The sequence below is a fragment of the Misgurnus anguillicaudatus genome, chromosome 22 (genome assembly GCF_027580225.2).
Source record: "Misgurnus anguillicaudatus chromosome 22, ASM2758022v2, whole genome shotgun sequence".
NCBI lineage: Eukaryota > Metazoa > Chordata > Actinopteri > Cypriniformes > Cobitidae > Misgurnus > Misgurnus anguillicaudatus.
In genome coordinates, this window is record NC_073358.2 from 32,282,382 (window position 1) to 32,308,269 (window position 25,888).

General features: G+C 37.5%; 3 protein-coding genes across 11 annotated transcripts in view; all 3 read right to left on the reverse strand.

Moving 5' to 3' along the window:
• The window catches only part of scai (suppressor of cancer cell invasion), a 32,753-nt gene extending 18,065 nt beyond the window's left edge, over window positions 1-14,688 (reverse strand). Inside the window, exons 1-3 of one of the 8 annotated variants that reach the window (XM_055199449.2) lie at window positions 14,423-14,688; window positions 13,826-13,883; window positions 5,141-5,255 (exon numbers count right to left, since the gene is read on the reverse strand). In XM_055199449.2, the coding sequence (XP_055055424.1) occupies window positions 5,141-5,247 (107 nt within the window). In that variant the 5' untranslated portion in view covers window positions 5,248-5,255; window positions 13,826-13,883; window positions 14,423-14,688. Of the gene's footprint in view, window positions 1-5,140; window positions 5,256-13,825; window positions 13,892-14,422 lie in introns of all 8 variants that reach the window. The other 7 variants (XM_055199453.2, XM_055199448.2, XM_055199452.2 and 4 more) reach the window with 7 other exon arrangements.
• Window positions 14,689-14,890: 202 nt separating this feature from the next.
• ppp6c (protein phosphatase 6, catalytic subunit) lies at window positions 14,891-20,292 on the reverse strand. Its single transcript, XM_073860547.1, has 7 exons — window positions 20,131-20,292; window positions 19,322-19,417; window positions 19,151-19,216; window positions 18,899-19,045; window positions 18,659-18,733; window positions 16,147-16,356; window positions 14,891-15,735 (listed from the first exon to the last, which is right to left on the reverse strand). Exons 1-7 carry the CDS (start codon window positions 20,203-20,205, stop codon window positions 15,487-15,489), a joined length of 918 nt encoding a protein of 305 aa, XP_073716648.1. The 5' UTR covers window positions 20,206-20,292; the 3' UTR covers window positions 14,891-15,486.
• Window positions 20,293-21,365: 1,073 nt separating this feature from the next.
• The window catches only part of myo1hb (myosin IHb), a 29,832-nt gene continuing 25,309 nt past the window's right edge, over window positions 21,366-25,888 (reverse strand). The window contains exons 27-32 of one of the 2 annotated variants that reach the window (XM_055199439.2): window positions 24,104-24,159; window positions 23,639-23,774; window positions 23,271-23,341; window positions 23,011-23,108; window positions 22,776-22,875; window positions 21,366-22,619 (exon numbers count right to left, since the gene is read on the reverse strand). In XM_055199439.2, the coding sequence (XP_055055414.2) occupies window positions 22,593-22,619; window positions 22,776-22,875; window positions 23,011-23,108; window positions 23,271-23,341; window positions 23,639-23,774; window positions 24,104-24,159 (488 nt within the window). In that variant the 3' untranslated portion in view covers window positions 21,366-22,592. The remainder of the gene's footprint in view (window positions 22,620-22,775; window positions 22,876-23,010; window positions 23,109-23,270; window positions 23,342-23,638; window positions 23,775-24,103; window positions 24,160-25,888) is intronic. The other variant, XM_055199440.2, reaches the window with a different exon arrangement.

Consider the following 25,888-nt stretch of genomic DNA (forward strand, 5'->3'; position numbering starts at 1 on the left):
ATATCAGTTTACCTGGGACTGTTTGATAGTAACAAATTGAGCCAACATTTTTACACAGAATTTCCAAATAACTAATATAATGTACCTTGAGACTCAAGTGAGGCTTAAAATACAAAGAACTTATGTACTGTAAAACCATGTAAAAAGTGTGTCTGACCTGTTTTCTTTTAAATGAGCATTTATCTCAGGCTTGTAAGTTTAGGTTGAGTAATTTTATTTAAGGAAATGAAAGGGTTATTAGTCAGTAATTGAAATGTTTTATTTTCACGAATGTGTCGTGTGCTGCCAAACCCTCTATGTACATGCAAAAATCTCCACTTTTAAAGTCTCCAGTCACTCCACTGGCCTTTTTTTAATAAAGGTAAAAAGCTTAATTTAGTCAAAATTCTGTCAATATCCTAATACGGTATATTAAGTAAACCTCCTTTGAACAGGTAGGAAACTCTTGCACTGTGACTTGCGTGTGTTCATTCAATTTCTCTTCCGTGCACTTAGAGGACTTTGCTGAAAAATAGCTGTGGCTTTTAACTAGGGGTGGAACGGATCACAAAACATCTTGGTTACTATTGTAACCTCGGTTCCTTGAGAAAATTCCAGAGGGTGAATTCCAAGCTGTGCTTCAGGAAGGAGATGCAGCCAAAGAGTCTCTCCATATAAAGTGAAAATTATGTTGCTTTTCAGTGCTCTATTCGCCAAATGTATTTTAATGGACTACAGCATGAAACACAGTAGCGCAACTCTCTCTAAAGTTTACACATCAAGAGTAATAATCTTTGAAGGGCATAGGGATGATCACTCCTGATTGGAGATGGACCGGACACATTTAACCGCATGTGCGTCTGTGCGTACAGAAAAATCACTTTAGCACATTTTTGCGGTTACATTTTTTAATTACTTGAGTGTTAAGATTTGCAAGCCTTCGAAACACATGCAACTGATAAACTTTCCCAAATTATACAAATTAATATGTGAATCGCATGCGAGGCGATCCGTTACACCACTACTTTTAGAGAATTCAGCAAGTTTACAATGCATATTGGCCAATTTATGTATTGTCTTTAGATCTTAAGATTTTAAAGATTATGGAACCATTCAGCCAGAAATGGTTCTTCCATGGCATCAAAAAGCACCTTTACTTTTAAGAGTGTTCTCTGGGTCACTGCATGCTTAAAAACTCCCAATCCACGAACAAACTGGTGTCTGTACATCTGGTTTCAAATTGTGCTGGTAACCCAGTTCTTGGGACACACAAATAAACAATGCATCATGATTTGCAGATGTAAATGTACGAAAGTCAACCTGCCATTACAGTCACATAAAGCTTGTTCAATAAAAGGAAAGACCAGAGACGGTGAGAGAGCTATCAAGTAGGAAAAGTGTTAGGTAAGGAAATGAGACCAATTAATAATAGCTGTTTCATTACTCAACTCTTCTGGGTGTTGCTAAGCGTCAAATACAGAAGTAGGCCGCTACTGGTTAGACAGCCTAATTAGCATTGAGAAACAGGGCAATAGGGTGTGGCCTAACAGCAAACATCTAGTTCTAGTTGATGCTGCAGTTGCTGTGGACACATGCTGTTATTAAGGTATGAAATTCATGTTCTCACATACAGTATCCGCCTATTGGTAAGTAGCGTCACAGGAAAATTATTTGTGCAGGACAATCAAGCAATGACAAACCAAATACATTTTAAAACTTATTTTAAACTATAGATGACTTATTATACACTCTAAAATAATGTGTTAATATTATTATGGGGTGGTTTCCCGGACAGGGTTTAGATTAATCCAGGACTAGGCCTTAAGGGCGATTTATAGTCGTGCGTAGGTCCTACGGTGTAGCTACGGCGTAGGCTATCCGTAGCCTGTGCGTAGCTCTGCGTAGCCTGACGCGCACCTCACAAAATTTCTAACAGCGCGTCGGCTCTACGCGGACCGTAAGCGCTGTGATTGGTCCACCAGAACCCCTCCCGTCAGGTAAAAAAACTGCGTCATAGGTATTTCCGTTTGAGACGGTGAAAACAAAGATGAGCCAAGTTGAGGAGTGATTTAACTCAAACTGAAACATAAGTCGCTGTTTATTTACTTCCATCATTGCTGGTCTTCTCAAATTATACACAACAAGTTGCTATTTCTTCTTCGTTTGTGGGTTTACTTGCTTAGCTTCTTCTTCTGTGACGACTTCTGCTGTTACTGTGGTTACACGCGTGATTACTGCCAACCAGCGGTTTCGTGTGTGTTTGCACGTCGACGCGGACGGCGACGCACAAGTATAAATGAAAACCGACGCGGAACCTACGCCGTCGCTGCTACGCCGTAGGACCTACGCACGACTATAAATCGCCCTTTAGTTATATTAGGACATTTAGGTAGTTTTTACAAACATACCTTACAAAAAACAATACTAGGGTGCATTTTAAGACATAACAGTGGCATTGATATGCTTTAAGATATATGAATACAAGGTGTTTGTTTAGTCAGGGACTAGGATAAGCCCTGTGCAGGAAAACGCCCCAATGTGTTATTTTAACACATTATGTGTCATTCTGTGTTAATTTTGTGTTCAAATAAATAAAAAGGAGAACATAAAAAGAATGTGTTGTTCCAATACTAACACAGAGATGTGTCTAGCTAGGGACAACACAAAATGGGCCAGATTTACTAAAAGGGGCAAATTAGCGCAAGAGCGCAATTCCAAAATAGCGCAGATGGAAGTGGTAATATCTGCGGGTTATTTACTAAAAAGGCCCAAATTAAATAACACAGGCGCAACAGCTGATTTCCATAATGACCAACACAATGTACAAGAGCAGCGCAAATTAGTTCAGGGTCGCAAATAAGAAGATCTGATGAGTTAACGTGTGATGCGCTTGAGTTCAGCACCACGGACATCAGAGTTAACGAAGCCATAGGACACTGAAAAGTAAAGGTTTACAAAACGTTTTGAAACACCTGGTATTGTGTGACTTCTCCTAGTGACTATATGCAATAATTGCAGCCATTCTAAGCGCAAAGTAATTTAAGACATGATTTTTTCGCTGTTAAATAATGCCGCAAATATCAGTCATAACACATGCGCGAACCATATAATATAAAAAAAGATAGACGTAGTGTCCATGACGTCACCCATAGGTTTCTGTAGATCATTTTTGAAGCTTAAAGTAGGCGGTGCCTGCCATCGCCATCTTAGTCGTGCATCACTCGCGGATCTCCGAAAATGATTAAAAAGGCGGGTCGTGGTAAAGCTGAGGTGACAAACATTAGTAAATCGCGTTGCATGAATTATTTAAATAATCTCATCCCAACAATTTTGCCTTTGAAAGGGAAACTCCTAGAAATGCATATGCAAAAAGTACTAGACCACACCTTTTTATCGCTAATTATCCAAAGCGCATCTGTAGTAAATCCCGACAATCGTTATTTAACGTCAAAATTATCATTTGCGCAAGTTGTTAGTAAATTTGGCCCTAAATGTGTTGTCCTCAACTAGACACAAAATGTGTATGTGTATAAAAAGAGTACTGTAGCAAGGTATGATTGGTCAGTGACTTCTATTATGCTAATGCTTCTATTCATGTTCCATAATGAATTTGTGGATTGAGCTTAAACTCACCCATTAAAGGATATCTCCACACCAAAATTAACATTTACTAATTTACTCACCCCCATGTCATCAAAGATGTTTGTCTCTTTCTTTCTTCAGCCAAACACAATTAGTCTTATTAAATAATATTCTGTCTCCACCTTTTAATTTAAATGTAACAATATACAATTTTACACCCTCCAAACGGGCCTGGATAAGATAAGACAAAAGTAGAGGAAAGAGATGCAGATGGTGAAGTAATGAAGAAGGGAAAAAAGAAAAAGAAGAGGAGAGAAAAGCTAAAAGAAAAGGAGATAGAGCCCACAGCTACTGACATACTTGTGCTATAAATAGTCTCAGCTAAAAATGACTGATTAGCTCAAACACAACCTACTGGCCACTGAGAAATGATGATAAACACGGAGTGACGTGATTCATTTTTTTTAAAGTGTGTGTAATGCGGAGACAAACGCTGGCAGATATGAGGGGGTGGAAGAGGAGCACCGAAGATTCATTCAGATCAGCTCACTTCAAGCAGACACTGAAAAATATAAAGGGCTCTCGGCTCCCTATCCGGTTGTAGAGGCAAACTCCAACACAGATACATAAAACACAGCGCAGATGAGATGTTAGCACTGCTAATCCTGCTCATTTACATATACAAAGAAAGCAACCCCTAGGGATGGATCACAATGTCAACTTACCATCCAACAACTAGTCTCGCATAACCACACCATCAGACTCAAAGCAGAAGGTCTGGACTCCATAGCAGTTTTAATTGGCCAAGGACTGATCAAGAGGTCATCTGACATAACCAATATGAAGTAACTAATGTAGCAAAGTAATAGAGTAAAGCTTTTTTTTAGGTGGGCTTGAATTGTGACCAAAGATAATAGATACTGTTAACAACAAGCATTTTATAACATAATTTGAGATTAAGAAAATGAATTATGGTGCAGTTATTGTTATGTTGAAATGTTGGTAGGAAATATTTTGTTTTATTGTGAGCGAATGATTTAAGAGATATCAATCTTCGACAGGACTTCATCTTGCATGACTAAAACAGCTGCCTGGAGGAGCTGCAAACATGGGTGCGGAGTATGGAGACTTCCATATTTATATCCTTTAATTTTATATTTTAGCAGTGGTGCTTTAATTTTCATGGGCACTGCTTGTCATGCTTGAAGGGTCGTGACATTTGAAAATAATCTTTAAAAAGTTCCTTCTCAAGACCCCTGCATTCTGTTCCATTTGATTGAGCTCCACATAGCAGATTGTTTATCACTACAGAAACTGTGCAACATGCACAATCTGCGTCAGGCAACCCAAAACAGGTCTAATTACGCAGACATTCATTCAAAGCAATTAGTCATCTAGTCACTGAGGCAACCCACCACCTAGTTTAATTAGAATACACCCATAAAATAGAGAGAGAGAGAGAGAGAGAGAGAGAGCAGAGTTGACATAAGGTCACACAGTTAGAGCCAGACAGCAATCTGGAAGGCAAAAAGGACAAGAAACAAACAGCAAAACACTCAGACCCAGAGAAGAGACTGACCTTAAGCCATTGAAAAGTTGCTTGGACTTGTCCAGGAGATAGCAGAAGTCTGTGACAGTTTTCCTCTCACAGAGAGGAATGTCATCCTCTGCTCCCACCCCTGTCATGGCAGCTGCTGAAAACAAACCAGAAAACTGAATTTAAAACAGCACTGGCACAGTTATGCAAAATGGAGTCATTAACGCTAGCATGATGTGGACATCGGTGACGGAGATGAGCTTTATGAATTACAGTAAAACAGGATGCCACAGAACTCTGAACTGAAATATTGCGGATATAGGAATCTGCATCAGGGATGTGGGCAGCTGTTGAATCAGCTTTGACAAAAACTGACTAATTCCACCTCCAAACCAACTGATATGCTCTGACAAATCTGCAATGGTTCAAGTTAGAACATACCAAAAGTTTTACCAAGGTGCAGTAGGACAATGGTCTTGGAGTTCATAAGAGGTGGATGGTAGAGAGGTGTTGGTGATATCAGCCAGAAGTGAAAGTCAATTCAGGGGCAGATTTTTAAATTTTCAAACTGTATGGAATAAACAAATGATTTACAATGAAACCATGAATGCGTTTTAGGCAGGGTCATTTTTTATATCATGTTGACTTAATTTTCATTAACTAAAAGACAGAAGAGGTCCTGCCAATTGCTTGCTACAGTACATATGTCATCACCAACTGCACCCAATGCACTCAAAAAAATGCTGGGTTATTTTCAACCCAACATTGTGTCAAAGTATGGAAGGTTTTTTCTGCCAATTTTAAATGAATTAATTAAATGATCAAATAAAACGCAAAATATGTCCCAAAATTGAAAACTAAAGACTAAAACATTAAATTATTTCATTTTTAAGTGATATCACCTGCTTTCAGATGGAGCGGCATTTACTACACAGAGCCAAATTTCACCAAGAAGATTTTTCCTAGCTTCTCTGTGAAATACGGCTCTGTGAATGTCAACTGCATCCGAAAGCAGGTGATTTACTACTAATCACCAAACCGGCTTTACCGAGGAGACACGCATGAGAATCGAAGAATCGCAGGCAATTTTTTTTGCCCAACTCTACTACAATCTCGAGGCAAGACTGTCAATATTAAAATTAAAAGGCGAATGTGAAAAAAGCTATTTAATTTTAAATTTTGGGATATATTTGTTACGTTATTATTATCTTATCATTAAATTAATTTATTTAAAATTGGCAGAAAAAACTAAGTCTGCGGTAGTAACCGAGAAAATTTGTATATTTTCAACCAGCATAAATTAAAGGACAAGTTTGATATTTTACACTTAAAGCCCTGTTTTTAGATTGTTTATGATGAAATAGAACGGTTTTGACTGAAATTTGGACATTTTTTGCTGGCCAGAGAATTTTTGGTTTCTGTGGTATCACCCCCCCACCCCCACAATGGCTGCATAGGTGCACTGGAACAATCCTTTCTAAAATGCATTAAACTTTCGTTTACAAAAGACGTGAAACTCACGTGGTCAGGGGTGTTCACTGATATGCTCACACAAAAATCGCCGCAAAAGATGCCCTCCAACAGGTGTTTTACCATTCGTTGTAAACCCGTGGACCTATTTTTCCAAACGTCTCACACCCGTACATTCTTCTGTTGAGAGCTTGAATAATAGATACTCCAGCCTAGTTGGTGGCGATAAGCCACCTTTGCCAATTGCAAGAATACAAACAACCCCATTTCCGTTCCCGGCGGCAGAGTAATACCGTACCTCACAGCACATCTAATACAAGTCAATGGAGTTGGACAAAAACTACGATAAAACCTGTTGGAAAGCATCTTTTGCAGCGAATCTTGTGTGAGCACATCAGTGAACACCCCTGACCACTCTGTAAGTTTCACGTCCCCTGCAAACGAAAGTCCAATGCATTCCAGGAAGGACTGTTCCAGTGCACCCACGCAGCCACCGCGGGGGTGGGGAGGCGACACCACCGAAACCGAAAACTCCCAGGCCAGCAGCACATGTCCAAATTTCAGTCAAACCCGTTCCATTTCATCATAAACAATTTGAAAACAGGGCTTCTAGTGCAAAACACCGAACTTGTCCCCTAAATTACAACTGAACAGGTTATTTTCAACCCCGCGTTCAAAAAGGGATGACCCCAGCCCCTTGGGTTGAAATTTAACATATGCTGGGGGTTGTTTCAACCCAAAATGCTGTGTTGTTTTAACCCATTATTAGGTCAAAACCCAGCATTTTTTAGAGTGTAGGATCTCTCAAACATCTTCCCAGCTTAAAGCTCATGTTTTGTACAAATTGTGTATATTGCATTATTTTCCAGTGCTAGACATAATGTCATAATTTTTTATGTATTCAATACATTGTGAATATGGCTACTGTATTTGGGACTATGGCCAAACCAAACACACCACACATGGTCTCATCACACATGGAGTGAGGACATGTGCCTCTCTTTTGGCTACAATGAGTGTGCTAGGGGGAATGTAGTGGGGTTTTTTTGGGTGGAGGGGGCAGGAGATTTCAATGGCACAGAGAAAAGGAAGATAGGACAAGAAAGAGAGTGTGATGGAGAGAAAACGAATGATGGTATGTAAACACACTCCTATAGCATGTGCATTGCATACTGCATACAGCTAAGATAAGATGTTAAAGCAGAGCAGCAGAGAAGAGAGTGAGAGGATCCACACATGACAATTCACATTGCACACAAAATAATACAATTAAATGTAATAGAACATGTATACCTTGAGTACATTGTAAGTCGCTCTGAATAAAAGTGCCAAATGAATGAATGTAAACTTATAATAATGGTTCTCGCACTTTGATCCTAGAGCTTTTAGTGAAAACCCAATTGATTTGGTTAGTGTGAAAAGTAACACTTTCATTACAATTTTCTGTTCCAGTTTTAGAAACTGGAATGCAGCATAAGGGGGTCGCACACTCCATCCATCTTTAACTCTTTCACCGCCAGCGTTTTTTTAAAAAGTTGCCAGCCAGCATTTTTCATGGTTTTCACCAAAGTTTAACGCCTTCCAGAAAATGTTCTTCTTTAAATATATAAACATACAATATACCAAATGAAAGAACAGACCCTCTGCTTTCAAACAAAAAAATAACATTTCATCCTACCTTCAGTGGTTCTTTTGTAATCAGCTTTTGAATATTGGTAGGTTTCTGCAAAAACACCAAATTTTGAGCAAAAAGCAGAGAAAATTCCATTTTTGTGACGGACTTTTTCAAAGATCCCATTCAGAGCGATCTCTAAAACAGACACGGACATGCAGCCGCTTGCCATAGGGCAATACTTGCGGAAGGGCACCACCTGGTAGATAATATCGGTATTGCGGAAAGACGGAAAATCTCGTCATTGGCAGGGAAGCGTTTTCTCTTAATTGACGAGATATCTCGTCAATGGCGGTGAAAGAGTTAAAAACCCAGACAGATTTTCCTGTAAGTGTATTAGCACACTGGCAAAGCTCAAAATCCTGCCATGCCACTCACATGGTAATGTAAAATTACATGATATTTGTCTTAATTTGTTAATTTACATACTGATTTATTCTAGGTTTTAAGATATATTGATCTGTTTGAGAAGAACGAAATAAAATCTTTATAGGTAACTCCATTTCACCACATAAACAACACTTAAATATGGGTTGCATTTGCAATAAAAAAATGAAGTAGTCGTTTATGTATAGTTCTTCGTTAGAATTCAGATCATAAAATACATCAAAATAAAAATTAGGTTAAACATTTTGCATCAGGAGTAGACTCTGAACTTAAATGTGCATTGCATCTGTTGTGCAACCTCCTGACAGCGCCCTTTAACACTTTAACACTTGGCAGGTGTGGTGAGATTTTTGAGCTTCCACTACATGGGTATCGGAAAACACATGGCAATAATATGGCTTTGAGTCAAAACTGTGAAAGGAACAAATATAAAATACATCAACGAAAGAAAATATCAGTAAAGAGTGTAGGCCTACTTTTTGTGTCTTATTTTCTTTCTGATTAATTATTTTAATTCTTCATCTTAAGCAGGGCTCCAGACTGCGACCAAATGGTCGCATTTTGCGACCAAAAATTTGAGAGTGTGCGACTGAATTTTACATCCAGTCGCACATGTGCGACCAGTAAATTTGTACCTACCTGAGAAAATAACTGGCTAATAGACAGCACACTAGTTAAACTGAAGAATTAAAGCCTAACATTTAATGCACTTATCCATCTTTTCAGTGTCTGTAAATATAACTGTTGGGTAGGATGAGCTAAATATACATTTTGAACTAAGTTTAACTTTATGCAAATACTGAGCGACTACCAATGAGAGCGACGCAGTAGAGTTCACATCATCGGTCTCTCATCAGTTATTCGAGTGGACGTTACTCATCTGTTTATGACAACCAGATTTAGACACGCCCCCTAACGACCCATTTAAAAGAGACAAGCAACACACAGCGGCAAAGTCGCTTGTAATGTGAACGCGGCTTTACTCTCTCTCTTATACCATGAGGCAACTTTAATGCTTGTAACCCTAAACACTCCCCCACATACGCAACTCTGGCCCCCCAGGTACGTCACTTGGCCCACCTAACATTTCATAGCTGGAGCCAGGCCTGCAGTCAAATAACAAACAGTCATTTAAATTGCTTAGAAACTATAACAGCTATAACTCAAAAATGTACTCAACAATACAACATCACAGACCTCAGCAAAAAATCTTTCCATTTCTTTCAATCAGTGTTACTGCACCATACTCCCTCAAGAAGTCTCCAATATACTTTAGTCCTGTGTGTGTTAATCCATTTTTTAAATGAAACAGCGTGTCTGTATGAATGGAAAGCTGTGACTCCATTGCATTTGTGAGAATAAACGATACACTGGTCTGTTCCCGTCAATAAAGGCGACTAATGTATGATGTTTTGTGCTGACATTGGAAGGCACAGCAGGAAAAAAACAGCATATATTGCCTGAAACTATGCACAATGTCGGCTTGTGGATGTATGTGTGTGCATGCACGCATGTAGTAAGGCACACTGGGAAGTACTAAGGCAAACATTTGACTGTCAGAACAAGGTGGCCTGAATGGAGAGGACCTCGGCATGCCCATCTCAGCCTCCAGATGGTTCAACAAGTTTTATGTTTGGACCATTTCAGCCCACCTAGTAAGAGCTCGCAACGCATCTAGAGAACATTTCAGTAAAACATGATTTTTTTTACAATGCGTGTAAATAATTATATATTATAATAAAACTGCAGGTGCAACTAGGATTGGGGTATCTCAAGGTCTTAAAAATATTAAGAAAGAATGTGCTGCCTCTCATGGTAGTTGTATGCTGCTGCTATCTACACACTGCATACCAAACAGTTACGGGTTGAATGGAAAAGCTGTCTGTAAATGTGCATGCAGTGTTTTACAAGGGACTGTCATTCACTCAACTCTGAAGCATTTCTCAAGTCAAATTCTTCTTTAGTATTGAATGTAAAAGCTAATGTAAACAATAAATATTTTAGATATCTTCTTATTCTGTTGCAATTTTTTGTGGCAAGATTCAAAATATTAATGAAAATATGTTTTTGCGATTTATAGAAAAAGTAATCGCATGCGAGTAAACAAAGTGTTAAAATACAACAATAATGCTTCAATTACAATGCAATTTTTACCAGAAATTATGGGTCATACATGGCCATAGCCAGGGTTTGAAAATTTCTGCGGTCCAGGGTGGAGTGTTAAGAGTTAATAAATGCTATCCCAGGTGAAAAAAGTGCACTAAAATAAACTATTTTTAAGTACACTTGTGCTATTGTTGCACCTTATACCAAATTTGTCTGTAGTACTTCTTAAAATTAACTTAGGAACATCTAAGTGTACAAGTGTGCTATTTTGAGACACCATTTATTTCAATACACTTAAAAATCTATTTAAGCATTACTGGTATTTAGTATACTTTTTCTGGTGCAATAAAGTACTAATAAAGCAGAATTATACTTTTAATTAGTATATTTGTAGCATAACTTTACATAACTTACAAATGTACATGATAGTATTTAAGTGCAGTGTTTGTACATTCAATAATACTTTAAGTGTAAAAAATGTTTTGCTGTTTTACAAGATGTACAAGTCATTCAACTTACTATTATTTATTTTGACAAGAAAGGAGTTGTTACAACTTAATTCATATTTCAACTATATTTCACAACTCTTTTCGTCAATATAACTAATAGTAAGTTGTACGCTGCTGTAGTTGTCGCTGTCCAGATGTTATTGAGAGTGAGAAAATGGCAGAAAATTAAAAACACTTTCAAAGTCGACGTGTGGAAGCACTTTAGCTTTAAAAAAAAAAGTTAAAAAGTCAGCTCTATTTTTTTACATTTTTGATATGAAAAAAAGAAAAAGTATTCCAATGTATCGCAACATGCAACGTACTGTATCGTATGTACCGTGATATGTATCGTACCGTGAGGCCCTTGCCAATACCCAGCCCTAAGTGCTTGTAGGCTAAAGTTAACATTTTTCAAAACAGATACCCTGCCTTTAAAAAGAATCTTGGATACTCATTCCAGAGTTAAATGCCAGTCTATGTACACTTCATACACAATGTCTATAATTATCTATTATTAATATTATTAGTGACTATTAATGGAGCTGTTTCAATTTCTAGAGCATATATTGTGTCTTGGTTACAAGACACACTGGGCACTGCATTCATATCACATTGGCCGGCACCCATTGAGCATATAAGTAAGTATATCAAAATGAGTGTTGTGGATCAATACCCAGATCAATATTGACATGGAGCTCCCAAGCGCTCTATTTTCTAGTTGTAACTTGTGCGTAAATGAAATGACCACGATGTACACACATAGACACATTTCTACCGTGTGGAACACAGTACAACCTTAAGACATGAGCCAAAAGATGTGTGATCTTACTCTAAAAACAAATGAGCAATAAGATCTATCCACACAACCATATGGATGCCATCCAGCATGTGAGTATTGAAGAGAAGATGATGTTGGAAGAGACACGCACAAGTGAAAAACACACATACATGCTTTTTCTCTAATGCCAGCAGTGGTAAAAAGCTTTTGCACACAGATGCGTGCTTGACCCACATATCCCCTCCGTCCATAAAAATGCATGAGCTATGCATCTGCACCAAAGCAACTGCAGGATGAGGCAGCATGTGTATGTATGACCCTGCATGTAAACTACATATGCAACTGAAAACCAATGCTGAATCAATAGCGTGTCATCACCTTTTCTCCTTCATTCACTACTTTAAAATACATGTTTTATTAGAACTAAAATGACACACAGCAAACTTTTAATCGTGATGAAACTATTCATTGTTGAAAGATCAACCTCTAAACATGCAGAACTTCTGCCAGAAAGTCAATTTTCTCAAGACAGGACATCACATTGAATTATTAATAGATTTTAGTTTACTATCTGCAACCATCTCATTTTAAAGGTCACAACAACAACCACATTTGCTGACTAACGCATTAATCCTCAACATGTTAAGCAATCTATGACTGCTCTGTTGACAGAATATCTAAACTGAAAAGACAGTAAATGTGATTTAAGAATAGAAACAAGATTGTGGCAAAACGAAGAGAAGATAGGTAAATGCAGAATATAAGCATCCTATATAATGCAATGTAGACGGTTCCAGTGGCTGTATTATGCTTCTGGAGGTGTACACTTGTAGTGCCAGAATAAAGCATATATTCATTATCTTTAATCCAGACACAATGCATTCCACTTCATTTTAATTTGGTGCTATAACATACTCATAACATACAGGCAGTAACTTGACAATTATGACAGGTTTACCATGGTATTGTAATAACTGCCCATAACATAACTGAATGCTTAAAATCATTGGGTCAATGCACATAAACTTTTATGCATTGACATAATTAGGCATAGTAATAGAAGAATTCTCGTGCACGAGCTCATTCTTCCATAACAAGCATGTCTGCATGACGTCATACCAGCCAAGCAACCTGGCGGCTCTTTTCACGGATCCCAGTGATGTGTGTGAAAACGCTTTTTATGTAATTGTCGGTTCCAATGGCACCGTTTTGGCAATCATTCGACATCATTAATTCTTGCATTATTTTCACAGGACCACGCTTGAAGCTTAATGCACATTTGTAATACGTCCACGCTTCTAATAAGCATCCACACGTGCCCAAGCACTCACATTATGCACGCAAGGCAGATGCAGCCTTAACATGAACAATAAAACGATAAGCAATGCTCCGCAAAACCCATGACAGAATAAATACACAGATTCCTCATAATTTCTGCGACAGACAATGATTTCTCTACCGTCTTCATTCAGTCATAATATAGAGAGGCTTCGTTATTGGCTCCGGTTCCATTCACAAAATTACTCCCAGACCGAAGCTTTCATATTTGGGTGGAATATATACACAGAAAGACTACATCGTGGTAACACGAAGCGTTTGGCATTGTAGATCTCTGCGTAAAGCGCTCGTTCCGTTCATTGAACAGCAACACAGACTGACCGCTGAGCTACGATCGCTGTTGTTTTACATCAATTACCAATGTGAACAGCATCTATAGTCAAAGCAGCACGGTCGGATCTGTGACACTTTATTATTAAGTCATACAGCAGATCCTAAAGCATTTATCAAAGTGCATCAACCTGTCTGTCTAATACACAATGGCTTACCTCTCGCCCGACGTCTGTCTCTCTTATCAGGATCAGGATGCGGTAAAACACGACAACTCTTTGACTCTGTCAAAGAAGAAACTGCGGGTTGGATGTTGTAACGGTAATAGAGGCGGCCAGACAAAAGCGACAGGGCTGTGTTAACATGATTTTGGTACGCTCGGATTGGCTCCAACTGCGATCAGAGTGCTGCGTTTTTGTCCTCAAAATGACCATCAGAGTTGACAAAACTGTGGCTTTAACAGATGCTGTGACTGCGGTTTCCTGGCAACCTAAATTACGCTCAATGTTTCGCTGACGGCTCAGTTACTTATGCCGTTGGTAGTATTTTTTTTAATGCATAAAGCATGAATTTTGGGGATAACATAAAACGTATACCTTTTCCAGGAATAGAAAATATTGCACTTTGACTCAAGACAACTATGGAATGTAAAACATGTCTCTGACTGACTGATACCTGGCTGAGTTCACCAAGACGTGGTAATGTAACTTACGCTTTGTTTGGGTTTTAACTAGCATTGTAGCTAATAAAGACCCGTTATTTCACACCGTGCAATGTGCATTTGTCAAACAGTAATGAGAGCTTTGAGACCCAACCTGAGCACTAACGTAATTCAGTGCAGTTGTCTTCTCTGTCGGCTCTTCAGGAAACCTCTGCCAGGTCGATGGCACCTAAAATATCACACCGACCAGTGCAACCCCGTCATTTACATCCAACTCATTCAAATCACCCTCCCAGGATCGGGCAGGGAGTATCTGCCATTCGCCATCTATAGCAGTCGACGGTTGAATCTGCCCAGCCGAATTTCCATTGACTGTGTTGCGAAAGCCCTCTCAAACTAAACTGCTTGTCAGAACCCAGCGTCTGTTTATGACGTCGATACATTTCATTGGTTGTCTGCAATATCAATCAAGCTAAAACGTAACATGGAGGCGGGACGAACGTAATCGTTATATTCTAAGGTTGATTGCGCCCTCTTATGGTGCGATTATTTAAATTTTAAAGTGCTGCTTTGTTGTACTATGTGCAAAGTTGTACTATGCACAAACAAATGACGACACCGGTTATTTAACTTAATAATAAAGAAGTTTATTTTCAATATTTAGTTGGTAAATGGGTTGCCGTTCTCTACAATAATAAAATACAACAATTCTGAGAAAAAGATGGTTAAATCAATACAATTATATTAATGTACAAAATAATCACAGCCTCCTGTGTCCTGTTGTCTGGTCAACATCCATTTGAAAAATAGTAAAAGGAAAAACACTGTCAGAAAATTTCAGTTTTTCTGCTCGGCCCTCTGAAAAATACAATCTGGTGCCATTAGCTAAACATAAATAGCTTGCTATTGAATGGTCAATGACTCTCAGGGGCAGTAGGTTACATTTAAAGCCCTATAAGAAAAGTCGCATCGAAAACAGCACACAGATGTCCACTTGATTACTGTCACGTTCATACTTTAACTAAATAGACTGACCAACTTAAACATAACCAGTACAGTTCATAGTGCTGACCATATATTACTGTTGTTATTGGGGAGATTGCTTCAATCTTTACAAAAATATTTGTTTAAAAAAAGAAATACAGAAAAAATAAAGACAATAAAAGAGATTTGACAGAACAATGTAAAGGGGGAGGGTTGAACTATGCAATGAAGACTTCAGAGGAAATAGGGTGTTGTCGTTCTTGGTGGTATAACCCTTTCAGAGTCGGGAACGGCCCGGAATAACTTTGGTTCCCTTGTGTTCACGTCCTTGAAGACCATGATGGAGGCAATGTTACCGCAGCGGTAGCAGTAGTTTGGAGCTGACCAGACGGTCACTAGCTTCTCATCAAACATGAATTTGTAGCCCTCGTGAACCAGCTGATGTGCACGGCAAATCAGCTTCAAATTGTTGATATGAACAAACTTAAATGGAAAAAAAGAAAGAATAAGATCTTTTATAAATGTTTTACAACCATATTGCTCATTCAACTTCTCATGAGACCATGATTTTGAAATTAAAGCATGAATTCCATGTTGTGTGCATTTGTTTTATGAAAAAAGTGTCCAATACAATTGTCGTCTAACTATAAGAAGCAACAACAGAATGTACAGGACTACACTAACCCCTCCTACGCATTACTTTATTGGGAGAGGACTAAGATACCCCATGCACATCAAGCAATCAAAACACTACATAAAGCTTACGATACAAAAACACTTGTGTCAGTATTTGTTTCCTACTTCATACAGTCCTGCAAATGTTTACATAAGGCTATGAGAAAGTCTGTAAGACAATTTCATAGACTAACACTGTGCAGAAAAAGATCTCTTTACCTCATTGGTAACCTTAGCACCAAACAGCCAGCCAGCACCTCTTGGACTGATAGCCCAGGTGTCCACATCCTCTGGGTCAGACCAGACAAGATCACAAAATGCTCCCTTGTGGGGGATTTCCTGATTGCGTTCAATAGTGCGAATCTGGTCAAGAGTTTTGATGTCAGGTGAAAGGCCACCATGCACACAAAGGATTTGCTCATCTATCAACTGTGAAATAAAGCACAAATGAAAAAGCATTAGTTAAAACACACATTAAACGACTTTATTAAAACTAAAGCATGTGAACATATCTTTAAAGTGAAACACAAAATGCAGGCAAAAACAAAGCACACCTTATTGTCATAACAAACACAACAAACAGCTATGATCACTTTCACTTTAAAATGCACCTATTTTGTAAAACTCACTTTTACAAAATGTTTGGACATAAGCATGTGTTGGCAGTGTTTTAACACAAACATCCACCCACTCTTTTTAATGCCCATTAAACCTTTTTCGACATGCCGTTTTAAATCTCTTATCAACGTGATGTCACACTGATAAAGCCCCGCCCAATGCCACTGACTGACAGTCCTGCCTTAGCATAGTTTTTGCCCTCAGCAAGTCGTATGCTATCCACCATATCTCAATAATGAGATACTATTTTCTTAGACTGTATTAACAGGATTCAAATCTATTTTAACTGAAAGCACTCACTATCTCTTTTGGTAAGGTAGCAATAGCAGTAAATTTGCATTTAAAGGTACATACATGAAAACAGCAAATTTTTCTCCCACCCAACTAGGGGCATTTTGGACATGTTATGATCAATGATCTGTGGGGTATTTTGAGATAAAACTTCTCAGACATACTATGGGCACTAGGGCTGGGCAAAAAATAAATTTTTCGATTAATCGTTTTTTAAAATGTGGTCGATTCAAAATCGATTCTCAAATAGCAGAATCATTTTTTTCTTTTATATTTATTTACAAAACATTGAACGTAAGATTAACGTTAATCTAATTACTAGTTTTCTTCACTAGATGTCACCCTCTTTTTTGCCTTGCGCGATGTTACCAAGGAGTGAGAGGCGAGCCTGTCATTCAATCATTCAGTGCTTAAAATGGCGGTTTCAGGTGCTTCATTGACGTTGATGCCACCTTCACATAAAAAGTATGGAAGCATTTTAGATTTCACAAGCAAGACGACGACGATAGTGTTGTGGTTTTTAATTTCTTTTTATTAATTACCCACTTGTAAACTGCTGTTCACTGTTCTTTATTCATATAGTATTTGTATTAAATCTATATTCCTTGAGTTAATCGAGAATCGAGTATAAAAACTGGCCCGAGAACCAGAATCGAAAATCGAATTGATAGCTTGTGAATCAAAATCGAATCGATCTGGAACATCTGAATCGATACCCAGCCCTAATGGGCACACCTGAGACTTAGGACCAATCCCATTTCTCTGTCTTACCCCTTCCCCCTACCCCTTAGTTTTGCACATTCATGTGAGAGTAAGGCCCAATTGGGATAGCCCTTATTGAGGTAAGACAGAGAAATGGGATTGAGCCCATTCCATTTTGTTAAAATGAACATTATAGGATGCCATTTAACTCTTTCCCCGCCATTGATGAGTTAACTCGTCAATTAAGAGGAAATGGTTCCATGTCAATGACGAGTTTTCTGGCAATCCGTATTTTCACTATTATCCACCAGGTGGCGCGCTTTCCCAACTTACAAAACCCGGAAGCAACCCCTTAGGGCAGTGGTTCCCAAACTTTTTCAGCGTGCGGCCCCCCTTGTGTACGGTCCATTCCTTCGCGGCCCCCCAAAGCAAAAAACATTAAATTATACAAAAAAGTAGTGCTTTTGGTTAGTAGCCTTGTTTTTTTTTAGGTTTAATTACACAGAATTCATGCTAAATTAATGTATTTTATAAAATGTCATAAAACTGGGGCCCCCCTGGCACCATCTCACGGCCCCCAGTTTGAAAACCACTGCCTTAGGGCAAACAATAAGAACTCTTGTGTATGTTTTGATTATCGCTCTGGATCTGATCTGCAAAAATGCAATCATCTAATTATCTATCTATCTTTTGCTCAAAGTTTTTGTATTTTTGAAGAAACCTACCCATATTTGAAAGGTGATAAAAGAAAACAAATGAAGGTAGGACAAAAATTTTTTGTTTGTTTGTTTAAAAAAAACAGACGGTCTGTTCTTTCATTTGATATATTGTATGTTTATATATTTAAAGAACAGTATTTTAAAAATCATAAAAAAATGCTGGCGACTTAAAAAAAAAAAAAAACGCTGGCGGGGAAAGATTTAGGTGTAAGGTCAGGTTGGGTTTGTTTATAATGCGCAACATTTCAACACAGAAGCACTATTAAATTGATATTGAATTGATCTAAATTGACCTTTTCAGTGCATTTAACATACACAACGCTTAAAAAAATACATTTGTAAAATCAATAACCACACTCCCTTCCCAGAAAATCCAAAATGCAATTTCTTATGTAACTTACGGCAGCAACTGTCAGCATGTCAAAAACTTTTGTGCAGTATCGCCAGGCATTTGCATTTCCATATTTAGTTTGACACTCATCTACAGGCAGAAGAAAATAAAAGGACTGTTAAAAGGCAAGTAAGCTAACAACACATTGCCTAGTGTAGTGTTTTATATTTAAAATTATGAAAACATGTGCAATAATTTCACAATGACAGGCATGCATTAGGTTTCTGCAGTCTCTGTATTAGGTTGTCCCCTCATCATAAAAGCCATAGACTTGTGTGATCTGCCTGCTCTCGTGATTGCCACGCAACAGTGTGATGCGGTCAGGCCATTTGGCTTTAAGTGCTAGCAAATATGTGAATGTTTCTAAGCTGTAGTAACCTCGGTCAACAAAGTCACCCTAGAGAAAAGAAACGCATTAATTTTTCTTCACTTCAAGTGTCATTGAATTAACCAAGTAACACCTAAAATAAAATGTGTATACTTCTCTTTACGGATACAATACCATAAAAATGTAGTTTGTGTCTGGTACTTGTCCTCCAGTTCTGAAGAGTTCACAGAGGTCATAAAACTGAAAAGCAAAAAAGGCTTAATGGTTTAAGTTAGTAAACATATTGTTACACTATAGGTGTACATCTGCAACATCTGTGAATGCACCAACAGGGTCTGCTCACACCTGTCCATGGATGTCCCCGCATACAGTGACTGGAGTAGATACTGGTTGTACATTTGATTCCTCAAGTAACAGGTCACATACATAGTCACACAATCTCTGTCAAATCAATGAAAAGAGAAGACAGCACACATCAACAAGCTTTCAATAAGAATGAATGACATCACTAATAACAGCAAATCAATGACTCTAAGGTCATATAAAATAATAGAGGTCAGAAGGGAAGCCTAAAACAGACACGTTTAAATAACAAATAGTAAAGATCTCAAAATAATGTACTGTACATACATAATGTCTGATGCAACGACAATATGCGAAGCATTGCTACATTATAGACTATTTCAGGGCTAGTAGTTCCGTCCAATGTCTCGTTTTAAAATCAGGCAATAGATGATGACTCAGTCAAGATATAAAAAAACAACTTACAAAGACAAAAATATCACAAAACGAGAGGGAAGATGAGCTACGAAGCAAATGGGCGTTTCAATCAATTCATACTCAGTTCGCTGGATAGCACCAACAGCATAAGTTAGCAAACGCATTGGCTCACCAGAACTACTTTGTTACATATTGTTACTATGTATGCGTGTTGTATTAGTAGTATATCCACTGGTTGTCCGATAAACAGATACATCTCAGGATCAAAAGCTAAAGTAAATGTAAGGGCTCAAGATTGGTAGGAAGCGACTGCACTACCCTGAACTGACACACTGTCCTATTTTACCAGCTTTGACCACGACCCACGCGATTTTATAAATCTAACAGCTAGTACTTGTAATTTGACCGTAAGTAACGCCATCAAAAATAGTTACCTTTAAATCGTTCTCTGGAAGATACTTGCACTGTCTCGCAATCTCAACATACTTATCCAGGTCCAAAGGCGCCATTTTAAGAACAACAGCCGATGGAAGAAGCGAGGAGGAGGATGTTCAGCTACGTCATCCAGTGAAGTAATGATTGACATGAGGATCCGCCAATCAGTACCTTGCTACGATTTGCCGAGTCATTTCGGTGTGTGCTGCTGCGCAGAGTAATTGCAGAATGACATCGAAGTACCGCGAGAATGATTGAAAAGCTGAGCTTTCGAACCTGTCTCGCGGTACTTGATCACATACTCAGGATCGGTTTGCGAGGCGCTGTACGAAGTGGAACGCACCTATTTATTCTTTGGAAACAACCTTGAGAAAATAGTTGAACAACAAATAGAAAATGATCAAAAGAATTTTAAGAAAGAATGTTTAGTCAGCACACCGTATAACATATTTATTTAAAATCTAACTTCCTGAATAATTTCTAGATAATCTCCTTTTATTTGCCACAAGGGGGCATCATCGTTTGCTTATTTTCAAACTGAGGTAATAACGCATGCATGACCCACCTCAGAACTGCTGTAATGGGTTTTATTTATTAATTTAAAGAGCACTTATTTCATGGCTAAAACCATGTTAATTTGTGTTTTTTATAATACAATGTGTTTGCGTGGTTTATGGTTAAAAAAACATTATTTTCCACATACCGTACATTTTTGTAGCTCCATATTTCACTATCGTCCTGAAAAGCACGGTTTTGAATAGCTCTGGGTCCCTGATTGGCCAGCTAATCGGTACGTTGTGATTGGCCTGAATACCTCTGACTTCAGCCGGAAATGTGATGCTACTTACCATGTTTGAAAGATTCGCTCACAATGCAGTACTGCTTGCTTACAGGCTGTGAGACATAGGAATTATGATAATGACGGTCTTCTCTACATCACCAATCCCAGGAAGTAAACTGTTGCCTACAATCTGTGTGTTTGTTGTAGTCCAAGAAAAGAGATTTACGTTGGAGATGTTGGAAATCGTTTACTTTGGGGTATGTACCTTTTGCAGATCGTGAACATGTACTAATACACACTTACACCAAAGGAAATTTAAAAACGTGAATCGGACAATATGTGCTCTTTAATAACACAGACCTAAAAATTGTGCACCAAGTACCACTTTATTTTATTCTGATTATACACCCTATCGCTTGAAGTAAATTTTGCAGGAGCAAAAACTATTAATTTTAATTGCATACATTTTTAAAATACAAAGGAAAATGTATAATTAAATTCATTTCGAGTTTATTTCTATACTGCTTTTCACAATTATGCAAAGCAGCTTTATAAAAATATATTTACAAATATAAGAAATAAACTTTAAAAAATAAGTAAAAAGAAATCACAGAAATACATTGTGTTATAGAATACGTAAGAAATAATTGATAACGGGCCGTTGAATTATTCAAAAATAAGGCACACCTAAGTTTGTAATGCAAATAATACAAAGGGCCGGTGTCAAACATTACTATGGTGCCTATTTTTAAGACATTTGACAAGTTGTGCAGTTTACAGAAAAATAATCAACACCCATGGAACATTTCTCAGCCAATCAGAATAAAGCATTCAACAGGCCCTTGGTGTAACTAATTTAAATATTTGCTTCATTACACTTAAAAATTTGCTGACTGATTTAAACTTAAAACAAGGTCTGGACAGGACTTGGTATGATTGTCTTTTTTTCTTTCCCAAATCTTCAACTGTCCATCTTCAACTGTCTGTTGGTAAGTGCAAAGCAAAACATGGCATGCCAAATAGGAAGAACGAAAGCACTATCAAAACTGAAATCTTTCCAAGATGTTTTTCTATCAGAAATGGGCCTGTATGAAAAAAGTATTATTATTTAATAAGTAAGAGAATAAAAGCTCAAATATTGATTTCATTTTTATTTCAGTCTTTGACATAACCTTCCTCAGTTAATATTAAAGATCAAGGTTATATTTTCACAGAATGTTCTTTACATTATCTAGGATGATTTTATTTAAAAACAGTAATTCACAAACAAATGACTGTATCTGGGTTTTCCCAGGCAGGGTCACTATCTGTGCACAGATTTGCACAAGTAGCAAGGAAGCAAGACAATCATACAATTTATGTAATGATAATGATATAGAATATTAATAGAATACAGAATATTAAAATAATATTGCCTTTGTCATTTTCATTAGATATATTTCTGGAAAAACATGACATAAACAACAAAAACACAATGTACAGTAAATGCTTAAAATACATATTTAAACAATATAAGGCAATACAAAAAAGTAATATTATTGTTATTCCAGTTTAAGAAAAAAGAATGTATACAGTGATATTTTAAACTCTGTTTTAGAGAAGGAATTTAAATGTTAATACTCTATAGTGTAGGTTCATTTTCAAGGTCATTTCTAGTTAAGCAAAGGTCCATTTCAAAGGTCATCGAGATTTTGTCCTTGCTGATTCCTGCAACAGATAAATATAAAAAAAAAACATTAATTTCCTTATTGAAGTTATAGGAATAGTATAATAGCATATTTTTTGGTATAGCAATGTATATACATGATTGATTACACTGCAAGTCTGTTTTATGTTTAAGATGTATACATTACATAGACCCACCACCATCAAGTGTCCATTCTTGGCTCTGTAGACCATGAATTCCCCACTGCTCTTAAAATCAACGAAACCCTCTTTGCCAGGCTGGATATCAAATCTCACACTACAAAATGGAAACAAGTAATACATTTTAAAACACTCATTAAACACACTTAATGGTAAACACACATTAAACTCACATTACAGGCTTTGTCTTCAAGAGTACCTGATTGTGTAATTTAGAAAAATGTAATCGTACCTTTCTTGCACAATTTTGACAAGGCTGTTGTTTTTTGTCACTACACACATTTTTGTCAATGCCTCAAAAAGATAATTGCACTGCAAGACCAGGTCCCCCTTTAAACAGAAAAGCCAACACAGACAACATAATTAAAAGTTTAAAACAATAACGAAACTAACAAAATGTAGGGTCAATGCCCATAAAGACTTCTCTATTTATAGTATTTGACATAAAATAATGAAAATGTTTTAATATAAATAGGAAAAAATATCACCTACTTTTTGCTTTGTGTCATCACATGCGACATGGAGAATCAGGAAGTTGTCACTTAAATTGCTGATAGACACCCCTGTAAAAAGAAAATATTGCATATATGCATGTTACTTTTGGGTGTGTGATAGCATTGACTCATTTACTAATGGGACCTGTAAGTTAAATGTAAATGTTTGTAAATTTCAACAATAAACTATGGAAAATATACCAAAAAGACATCAAGAAATATAAGGGCTGTGTTTGCATCATTGCAGTGTTGAATTAAGAGAGTTTTAAGTAGCTACACACACATATTTCACATTAACATATAAGCATGTGTCAAAAATGTAATAATATCCCAAATTCACAGCCTTTTTTAGCATTTATATCTGACCTTTCAGTGAGCTGTAATTCACCCTCTGTTTGATTTTGGCCTCCTCCACCAGATATGCAGCCGCCTGAGTGAAGATCAGCTGTCTGAAACGTGGCCGAAAGCCATTTCTGTCATACTTAATCACTGGGACACTGTACTGTACAGGGGAAGATATCACAATAAACTTTCCATGTCCATTATCTAAACATCAATCTGGCTAAACTATTGTTAAGTGTTTAATCATGTGCACTATGTATTGGTGAAAACAGAACTAATTCAGAACAGTAATCCACCAATAACAATAAGCCTGGAAATTCAGGAAATAATATTTGGAGTGCTGAACAACTTTAGGTAGTCAAATTCATGATCTATACTGTATAAGATTTCAATCAACCTGAATACTGATGTTTTAAATAATTGCTTAACTTCAATACGAATAGAATGGAGTCTCTTTAAGAGGATTGAACGGCTGTTAGTTTCACATGCCTTAATGCCTTCAGAACAAATAATCTGCAAGACTTTGATGTTTATGTCCTGTTCACCTGAAGAAAAGAAGAAAATACACAAATCAAAAGTGCTACAATGTCTACAGTATTTTAGGATTACTTAAGCACGATTTTAAGGTGCTTTTGCATTTTACATGAGAAAAACAAAAGAAATTCGCATAATTACGATTATTAGATTGATAGTGTGTTGAAGCAGTATTTTTGTAACGGTCTTTGATGGACTCGATTAACCAAAATGCACTGCGCGAGTCATTAGCTCCACCCACTAATCACTGACCGATGGAGCCTTCAGGTTTGTTTGACTACATGCGGCACCGCAAGAACCGACAGCCGGACGACGTCAAGGTTCCGCGAGAGCGATTTAAAAGCAAACTCCTCCGTATGATTTCGGGAATCGCTCTCGCGGCACCTTGACGCCATCTAGCTGTCGATTCCTGCGGCACCACATGAAGTCGAACAAGCCTAATGATGCGGCTGGATGTAACCTTTGTTTTAAAGTGACTAATTCTCAAGATTTTTGACTTTTACTGTGAATATGTTACCCTTAAAGGTGACATATTATGAAAATCTGACTTTTTCCATGTTTAAGTGCTATAATTGAGTCCCCAAGTGCTTCTATCGACCTATAACATGTGAAAAAGATCAACCCAGTAACTTTTTAGTAAACCATTCTCTGCAAACATGTAAAAAAATAGGTAATTGAAATTTGGCTCCCCTTGTGATGTCAGAAGGGGATAATACTGCCCTTTAATCTACACTATCCAACCACAGCACTGCCATTTAGTGCAGAGATCAGCTCGTTTGCATTTAAAAGGACACACACAAAACAGCAAATTTTTGCTCACACCTGCAAAGTGGCAATTTTAACATGTTATAATAAATTATCTATATGGTATTTTGAACTTCACATACGTACTCTGGAGACACCAAAGATTTATTTTACATCTTAAAACAGTCTTGTGAAATGTCCCCTTTAAAGGGATAATCCAGCCAAATATCAAAATTACTGCATGATTTACTCACCCTCAAGCAATCCAAGATACATTATGTCCATCATCTTTCAGGCAAACACATTTGAAGTTATTTTAGTAAATGTCCTTAATCTTCTAAACTTTGTAATGGTAGAAAACAGGGATCAACTTCTGACTTTAAACCCACAAAAGTGCATTGATCCTTCACAGAGGTATCCACATGGCTCCAAGGGTTTGTAAAAGGTCTTTTTCGAGTAATCAATGCGCTTTTGTAAGAAAAATATCCATATTTCAAACTTTATAAACTGTAAAAACAGTTTCCGGTAACCACACCATCTTGGACTCACGCAATTCACGAGACAGTTTTAGCGTAGTTATGGAGTGTTGGTTGTCATAGGTACGTTGCGCAGTGACTCGTGTGAGTTCAAGATGGCATCGGTACTGAAAGCTAGTTTTTATAAGCTATGTCCCAATTCAAAGTCTACGACCTCCTAAGGCTGCATTCAATGTTATTTAAAATTTCTAAAGTTGATTTATTTGATATACTGTTGATTAGTTTAATATACATCAAGGACGCAAATGATGAATCCTCCTAAGGCTAGACCGTCTCAATTCAGTTCTCTTTGTGGACTTCGGAGGCTGTAACCTTCAAAGACACAGTGCTTGTCTTTGAGGTCTTGTCCTTAGAAGGTCCCAGCCTTAAAATTTTGACACAACTACGGTGTATAAATGTGAAAATTCTCCTTACATAAAAGGGTGAGTAAATCATGGGGTAATTTTGATACTTGGCTAAA

Bases quoted from the DNA above. Each gene is read 5' to 3' on its own strand.
- ppp6c (XM_073860547.1), bottom strand. From the start codon at position 20,205: ATGGCGCCTTTGGACCTGGATAAGTATGTTGAGATTGCGAGACAGTGC. The intron at 19,217-19,321 runs GTGTGAGCAGAC...TTTGCTTTTCAG, and splicing joins GCGGGGACATCCATGGACAG to TTTTATGACCTCTGTGAACT. The intron at 19,046-19,150 runs GTATTGTATCCG...TCTTTTCTCTAG, and splicing joins ACACAAACTACATTTTTATG to GGTGACTTTGTTGACCGAGG.